This window comes from Leguminivora glycinivorella, chromosome 10, assembly GCF_023078275.1.
Source record: "Leguminivora glycinivorella isolate SPB_JAAS2020 chromosome 10, LegGlyc_1.1, whole genome shotgun sequence".
NCBI classification, from domain to species: Eukaryota; Metazoa; Arthropoda; class Insecta; order Lepidoptera; family Tortricidae; genus Leguminivora; species Leguminivora glycinivorella.
Genome location: NC_062980.1, coordinates 15,758,263 through 15,767,106, shown reverse-complemented (window position 1 = coordinate 15,767,106; position 8,844 = coordinate 15,758,263). Strand labels below are relative to the sequence as shown.

At 36.5% G+C, this 8,844-nt stretch overlaps 1 protein-coding gene across 1 annotated transcript; it reads right to left on the bottom strand.

Moving 5' to 3' along the window:
• Positions 1-1,688: 1,688 nt before the first annotated feature.
• Positions 1,689-6,650, bottom strand: LOC125230404. Its single transcript, XM_048135542.1, has 4 exons — positions 6,615-6,650; positions 5,000-5,173; positions 1,946-2,095; positions 1,689-1,820 (listed from the first exon to the last, which is right to left on the bottom strand). The coding sequence occupies exons 2-4, from the start codon at positions 5,039-5,041 to the stop codon at positions 1,689-1,691; spliced, it is 324 nt and encodes a 107-aa protein (XP_047991499.1). The 5' UTR covers positions 5,042-5,173; positions 6,615-6,650.
• Between the last annotated feature and the right edge of the window lie 2,194 nt (positions 6,651-8,844).

Below are 8,844 nucleotides of genomic sequence, written 5' to 3'. Positions count from 1 at the left end.
ATTAGTCATTATTTTTGGAATCAGCACCCCCTAAAACCTATTTTACGACACCCATGATGACTTTTGTGTCAAAGTGGCAGTCAGCAATGTTAGATTCCACATTGGTCATTAATTTTGGAATCAGCACCCCCTAAAACCAATTTTACGACACCCATGACGACTTTTGTGTCAAAGTGACAGTCAGCAATGTCAGATTCCACATTGTTCATTAATTTTGGAATCAGCACCCCCGCAAACCTATTTGACGACACCCATGATGACTTTTGTGTCAAAGTGACAGTCAGCAATGTCAGATTCCACATTGGTCATTAATTTTGGAATCAGCACCACCTAAAACCTATTTTACGACACCCATGACGACTTTTGTGTCAAAGTGACAGTCAGCAATGTCAGATTCCACATTGTTCATTAATTTTGGAATCAGCACCCCCGCAAACCTATTTGACGACACCCATGACGACTTTTGTGTCAAAGTGACAGTCAGCAATGTCAGATTCCACATTGGCCATTAATTTTGAAATCAGCACCCCCTAAAACCTATTTGACGACACCCATGACGACTTTTGTGTCAAAGTGACAGTCAGCAATGTCAGATTCCAAATCGGTCATTAATTTTTAAATCAGCACACCCGAAAACCTATACTCGTGGTATATGCACTTGAAATGTGAAAGTGAAAATGATAGAATGACATGTAAACCACGAAGTTGTATAGTCATATTGTTCATTGGTATTGGTGACCACCATCTGGCTCCATCATCAGACCCTGAGCACCACCTTGAAGTAATTAGAATTGTATTTGTCTTATTTTATCATCATATTAATATAATTATACTTTACTCTAATACTTATCATATAACAAAAGCAAATATTTGGGATGGGATCTAGTTTTATAATTATTACTTTAATTTTTTAAATTAATTTTAACATAATTGATATTATTTCGCGCTATATTCTCGTATTTTCGTACAAAATAATGTTTATTAGAAACCAAAAGTTTATATCGAGATAGTAGATTGTGGTTGTTATCAAAATTCCATAGAAAGGATCAAGATTGTTTTGTCCATTATTGTAGTGCGAGCGAGTGATAAGACGTGCTAGAAAGGGTCGGCATATTGGGCTCGCGCGGCGGGTAAAATACCTAATTTCGCCCGACGCCGAAATGTTATAACGCTCTTAAAGCAGAATGGATTTACCCGAGTTTGAAGTTAGCGACACAATTTTAAAAGTGCTTTTTATTATTTCACTATGTAGATGAATAAGACACCCTTTTCACAGAAAAATGTAAAAATAGTGTTTTTAACCGCCATATCGTTACCATTGTAGATGTTGAAGTGTTTTGCTTTAGTCCACTGCTAACGCATTCCGAGTGACATGCTTGAAAAAAACTTTGTCGTAATCTGAGGTCTTAATTATACCAACATTGACAGCCGAGTAGGGCGGTGGATAGTGGTAGTTACATGGACTTAAGCATAACACGTTTAAACACATAAGACAGCAATGGCAGCGGCAGGCGGGAACGGCAGACGGTGTCACTCAACAGTATGCATTTGAAAGGTACCCTCGACTGCAAGTGTCATGCAGCAGTTCGAGGAGTTGTTCTCATACAAATGCATATTGCTAAGTAATAGTAAATTGCATTGAGTCATCACTAAATCGACTGGCTGAATCCGGGGCAAAATCTGAGCCATCACGGAGAAAAATCTTGTGTATCAGTTTCGGAATCGAGGTTTTGGGTTAAAGTTAAGTTGCGACATGCCCTTCTTCGCTTTTTTCTTGGTTTCTTCTCTTTGTTTAATAATTCCGAATAATCCTCTGTCCCCTGAAAATCAAAATCACCATTTATTACTATGTAGGTATTAGTACACTTTTAAATTACTAGACTTTTTATTGCTATGCCATGTTATGTCTAGGATAGGTAATACCTAATAATAAAATATTTTTTACCTGGTCAAGGCGCACAGGGTCGATTGAATTTAAATCTGATATGGAGACTACTTCATTGTCAGAAACTTCGCCTAAATTTAGAAATATTGATAATCCTGAAATCTTTATATTAGAGATTATATTTACGTTGCTCTCATTTTGCGAACTTGTCTGTAAAAGAAACTACATTAAAATTGTTGTTCTCCCGCTGGATTTTAAGTATGAACCGACAGAGAGAGCGTCCGGTATATTAACGAGTAAAGAACAATTGGGTTAGACGACCGGTTAGCTTAGTGGGTAGTGACGCTGCCTATGAAGCTGAAGCTCCTCAGTTCGAATCCGAATCGAACCGAAATCGAACATTATGTTAATATTTACGTGGCGTGCCTAGGGTTGCCTAAAAAGGCTAGCCTAAAGATATAGCTTCGTATTTCTGAGCCACAATAATAAAAATAAAACCGGCCAAGTGCGAGTCGGACTCGCGCACGAAGAGTTGCGCGCCATTATCTACAAAAACGGCAATAAAATTATGTTTATTGTATGGAAGACCCTTTAATTATAAATTTTCTTATGTTTTCAGTACAGCGAAAAAAACAAATGGTTTTTTTATGGAACCCCCTTAAATATTGATTTTATTATCTGTTTAGTACTTGTTGTTTTAGCAGCAATAAAAGTACATCATCTGTGAACATTTCAACTGACTAATTATCATGGATCATGAGATACAACAGCCTAGTGACAGACGGACGGACTGCGTAGTGTTAGTAATAGATTCCCGTTTAACCCTTTGGTAGGTATAGAACCCTAAAAATCGTTTTGTTATTCATTATAATTACTTAATTTTTTCTCTTCATAATGTGTAATGTGCACCAACCGGTGTTAGTGTGGACTGGCTAGTTTAACAAAGTACACAGTAGGTATGCTACAAGTACAATATGTATGTACCTACAATACAAGCCTAGCACTAACAATATAAGATAAGATAAGATAAGATAATCATTTATTTGTTTGCTACAATACACACCAAAATTAAACAATTAAAACAAAAATAAACAATAAAAAGTACTAACACTACAGAAAAAACAACAATAGCATACATTAAAATATGGGTGGGTTTGCTGTGTGCGTTGCAGCAAAAACAAAAGGGTCCTGGCTCAGTTATATGCTCCACTCTTTCGGGCGAAGCAACTGGTAATTCTGCTAGAACCCAGGTCACTAACAGATCGTTGTACAAAAAAAAATGTAAAAAATAATAATAATAATAATAGTAATAGTTTGCCTATGTCTAAACGATTGCATTATAGTAACATGACATAAACATAAATTGCAAAAAATAAAATTACAAGGAGTGTGCGTGTGTGTGTGACTGTGTGTGTGTCTGTGTGTGTGTGTGTGTGTGTGTGTGTGTGTATGTACACTAAAAACAGTATATAATATATATAATTTATTGTATGAGAATAACCTACAGTCGCCATCAGATATATCAGAGCTGTGAAGGCGCTCACAAATATCTGAACACGCCTCTATTACCAAGGCGTTAGGGACCATTCACACTCATGAAACGCAAGTCTTGCGGCGGTGCGGCGCACGCCAGGCCGCCGCCACGCTGCCTGGGGCGCGTCTTACGTCCTTCCTATACAAAATGTACTGAGGAGACGTTTTTAGGGTTCCGTAGTCAACTAGGAACCCTTATAGTTTCGCCATGTCTGTCTGTCCGTCCGTCCGTCCGTCCGTCCGCGGATAATCTCAGTAACCGTTAGCACTAGAAAGCTGAAATTTGGTACCAATATGTATATCATTCACGCCAACAAAGTGCAAAAATAAAAAATGGAAAAAAGTGTTTTATTAGGGTACCCCCCCTACATGTAAAGTGGGGGCTGATTTTTTTTTCATTCTAACCCCAACGTGTGATATATCGTTGGATAGGTATTTAAAAATGAATAAGGGTTTTCTAAGATCGTTTTTTGATATTATTAATATTTTCGGAAATAATCGCTCCTAAAGGAAAAAAAAGTGCGTCCCCCCCCCTCTAACTTTTGAACCATATGTTTAAAAAATATGAAAAAAATCACAAATATAGAACTTTATAAAGACTTTCTAGGAAAATTATTTTGAACTTGATAGGTTCAGTAGTTTTTGAGAAAAATACGGAAAACTACGGAACCCTACACTGAGCGTGGCCCGACACGCTCTTGGCCGGTTTTTTGAATTACATTCGGGCGGCGTGGCGGAGACGTCCGTTCCGCGTCGCAAGACATGCGTCTCATGAGCGTGGACGCTGCCTTAGAGTCTTGTGGGGGCCTTTGCATCTCTGGTTGCGTAGCCGAATGGCACAAATGCTTACGAAACGCTCACGAAACGAAACGCTAGTAGATATCTATCCCTATCGCTCTTGCATATTGGCGAGACAGAGCCGGACTACGTTTCGTTTTCGTTTGGCGTCGGAGAAATGCCATTTGGCTACGGGGCCTGATATATCTGATGAAGACTGTAAGTACAACGAATGTGTTTTGTGCATCGATCTTTGAGACTGTATTTTGTGTGACTTAATTATATAAGAAATATCCAGGAAGTCAAGTCAGGCGTTGGTTTTGGTAAAAATACCAACTTTGACGTACCCTTTCCCCGTTAATAAAAACGTCATTCTTCAATTGTAACATTTATTTAACTTATTTATCTAATCACTCAATAATGACAATAATATAAGCTCAACAAGTAACTGAAAACATAAAAACGAAGTCAATCACAGAAGCAGCGCAGCACCGCCGCCGCTCACGCGCCAACATTACGCATTTCACAGACCCTGATGCCTAACTGCATAGGCCTGCCAGGCTTTACAGTGCCTGTGATCTATTCTCCCGAACCAAGTAGCGCGCATTTAAGTCGGGTTTAAAATTGTTAGTCCAAGCCAAGTAGGCAAATGGCACCATACAAAACTTTTGGCGCCATCGCCAGTTGTCTAATAAGTAACGCGTGCATTTTTGTTGACTTTAAAATTGTTAGTCTTCAAACTAACTGTACATAGCATTGTGCCTACTTTTAAGAGGTTACTTAGCATAAATAGGTAGTACCCACCTGCATATCGACATCAGTTTCAGATTCAGAATCCCGAATCATTGCGTAATCACGTAGTATATCTATATTAGGTACTTATTTTAATTTCCTTCGCAATTGGCACTATCGAAGATGTTTCAGATAGTGAATCAGGGTCTAATATTGGTGACATAATCCTGGTATTTGAACAGGCACCTAGAAAAAGTGAATGGTTTTAGTCTGTTTAATAAGTCGGAAATTGCGAATAGGCAGTGTACATGGTACCTTACCTACATATTTTTGATCAAAGATAAATGTTTACATTTTTTCATCTTATTCCATTACATAAAGGTGCAAAAATTTAAGCCTATCTTTAACCTCGAATCGACTGTGAAGAGGATTATAAAGCAACAGCGATTATAACCACAAAATTAAAAATTTGAAAAAACCCCCGACCGCGACATAGTGGACCGATTTTCATGAAACATGGCTAAGAATACTCCCGACTAACTCAGCTTTCAAACAAAAAAAAAAACGAAATCTAAATCGGTTCATCCGTTCAGGAGCTACGATGCCACAGACAGACAGACAGACAAACAGACAGACAGACAGTCAGACACGTCACACTTATAACAAACCGTTGTTTTTGCGTCGGGGGTTAAAAATTAGACATTTCATACAACAAGTAAGCTTTTTAACAGAAATTTCATTTTTGACACAAGCTTTTTGGCTGACTGTACTTTCCTTCCCATGGTCAACTTATAATAATTGAGGCAATTCTAAAAAACCCAAACACGACGGTGTTTGGTTGTTTCATCACAGAGTTCCTATGGTCACCTTTCAGCTCCATAATCAGATCAGCTCTTTGTCATAATAATATTGCATTGTCATCCAAGTTATACATGCATACAAAATTTCAAAGTTCAGTCAAATTTCGAAGTGTATCAAATTTAAATTGCAAGATTTGATTACTTACAGACAGACATATAACGAACAGGAGAAAATAAAAAAAAGCTTGTATAAGTAAATAGGTATACAATACAATATTAATGCGTATTTGTTTACTTAATAGTTACTTATTTGGCTCGTTTGATGTGCGTCGAACACCGACACACGCTCGGTAACGCATGTTTGTTATTACTTATTAGTTGTATTCGTAAATTACGAAAATAAACTTTTTAACAAAAAATAAAACCGCCTTCAAAAATAAGCGCGTTACAAAACACGGAGAAACTAAAAAGCAAAAAATAATAAACTTTGAATTCAGATTTCTTATCGGATTGCAATAATCTAAACATCCAAATTATAAACAAATCAATTATTTTTGTAGTCGGTACCAGACCTGTTCATCGCCTTGCTATTTCCTGTTTGCACCACCCAACCATACGCAGGCTGGCACCGACTCCAAAAATAATTGATTTGTTTATAATTTGGATGTTTAGATTATTGCAATCCGATAAGAAATCGGAATTCAAAGGTTTATTATTTTTTGCTTTTTAGTTTCTCCGTGTTTTGTAACGCGCTTATTTTTGAAGGCGGTTTTATTTTTTGTTAAAAAGTTTATTTATTTGTTGATTTTTAGTGGTTCCTATTGATATTCTATGTATCAGTCCGAATATATGTACAGTAGTGAAAGAATTATCCTTTAACTCCTAACCATTGAGGAGTTGACCTTCCATCATCAGCTCAGCCACATAAAGTTATCACCATCAGGCGTAGATACTGGTGTACCTTTGAAAAATACACTAAAAACATTACATGTGCCTATAACATTTGAAGAGTTCCCTCGATTTCTCCAAGATCCCATCATCAGACCTCGACTTGGTGCCAATGGGACCATCTCGGGGTTATACCTGATCGAATGAAAAATAAATTTTGAAAATCGGTCCATGATTCTCGGAGATATCGAATAACATACATACAAAAAAAATAAAAAATAAAAACATTCAGTCGAATTGAGAACCTCCTCCTTTTTTGAAGTCGGTTAAAAATAAAGCTAACATTCAATAAAATATGTATAGTACTTTAATTCAAATTAAATTTACTTACTTGTTGTGTCTTCCATTTTTCTAACCAACCCAAATCCAACTGCAAAACATATCCACTGCACGAAAATAGACTAATGACAGACCAAGTCAGAAAGCGCAGTAAACTTGCGTACGTAGCCCCATCGCACTTCAATATACTTCCGTTTCATTTTTGCGACGTTGCCGTTGCGCCGCGCCGTTTTAAAAATACTAGATTCCGCAGTAAATGTTGATCAAGAAATGTTTACATTGATCAACAAAGTATTATTATGTGTAAAAAAAAGGCGGTTACAAGATCAACAACCGCCGTGCCAGTGCGTGACGAGTTAGAGGCTTTGTGGCACACTTAGGCACAGCGTCGCAAGGAGGAGAATTAATATATACTAATATTAGCACGATAAAATCAAAACTTCCTTAGTAACAGGCCCGTAAAGGCAGATCAACAATTGATGCGGATTTTAGCCTGATCAACAACGGCCGAAAGGAGGACAATATATATATATATATATATATATATATATATATATATATATACGTGTGTGTGTGTGTGTGCGTGTAGTGAGTGTATGTGTAGCGATTATGTGAAGGTAAACAGTTGAGGGATTGTATGTGGTGTGTGTGAGGGATGGTGCACTTGGAGAATATGAATTAAGTAGCTATTAAAACAAAGAAGAATTGAATGATGACATTAATTTATTATTCTACGTAATTTCTTTCAAAGATTTGTGTGGGTAAATCTTCTCTCCGCTCCTCAGCTATTATCTTGCGCCATTTTTCCCTTTCAACGTCTTGTTTTGGGAATCTGGAATAAAAACCTTTTTTATTACTTAAAAACGAATTTTCTATTCCCGGGTTGTTTCTTTTTATAATTAAAGTAATTTATAAGATATGTATTAATGTTATTGAATTGAAATCATTTATTTCAGACTTATTGGTCCATAATAAAATAATAATAAATAAATACATACATTATTAATATGAAATAGGCTTCTTTTACAAAAAATATAAATTAGCGACTCCATCATTCCATTTTTAACTATGTTCCACTTCAACCATCTTTTGTCGCCGTCCGCTCATTACTAGTATAGCGCGAGAGAAAGAGACAAACTGCGTAAGACCAAATCAAGGAATTTACTTCAATTATTCTAGAAAATAAATATTTTTAGTAAGTTAGGAAGCCATTTTGGCCACAAATGCATAACATTATAAAATTATTAACAATTACTTACCTTAAATACGATACGTCATCCTTTTTTAACGTATATAAGGTGTTATTTTTGCACTTTTTTACGGAGCACTTAGGCATGTTACCGACACGGCGGATGAAGCGCTACTGACCGCCCAATTGTGCTTAGAACATTTTCAAGCACAATTTGCTGCGGACACATTCTAAGCCGTGATGGTGCATCTAGGTAGTTTAGATCGATGGATACCGGTCAATTTTCAAAGTTACTACTAAATCTACTAACACCCAATTGAAAGTATTTTTTAATTATACAAATCTTTGATTTACTGGCATCAAAATAATTACATTATAATTATTTTCAATTTTTTTGAAATATATCGAAACCCTAGTTTGAATATAACATTAAAATAAAATAAGAAGTTATAAAGTCAGGTAATATACAGATAAAAATACTACTAATATGGGAACCTCATTAACACTGGCAACACGTGCGAGAGGGACACCAGCCCAAACAATGCCCTCTCATGTGGACCGTTTTCGCTAGTCTGATACGATCGACTTTCTGTTTCAGTAATAAGGTTTAATTTCGTATGGCAAAAAATGTGATTGAGCTGTCCCCTGTAAAGGTCTTTGACATGAAGTTAAGTTAGGTTCTATGACGTCACTCCATGTCT

What these genes read in the sequence shown, in the direction of transcription:
- LOC125230404 (XM_048135542.1), bottom strand. Translation starts at nt 5,041, where the DNA reads ATGATTCGGGATTCTGAATCTGAAACTGATGTCGATATGCAG. An exon ending in AAACTGATGTCGATATGCAG is followed by an intron (nt 2,096 to 4,999) that starts GTGGGTACTACC and finishes TTTCTTTTACAG; the next exon opens with ACAAGTTCGCAAAATGAGAG. An exon ending in ACCCTGTGCGCCTTGACCAG is followed by an intron (nt 1,821 to 1,945) that starts GTAAAAAATATT and finishes TTTGATTTTCAG; the next exon opens with GGGACAGAGGATTATTCGGA.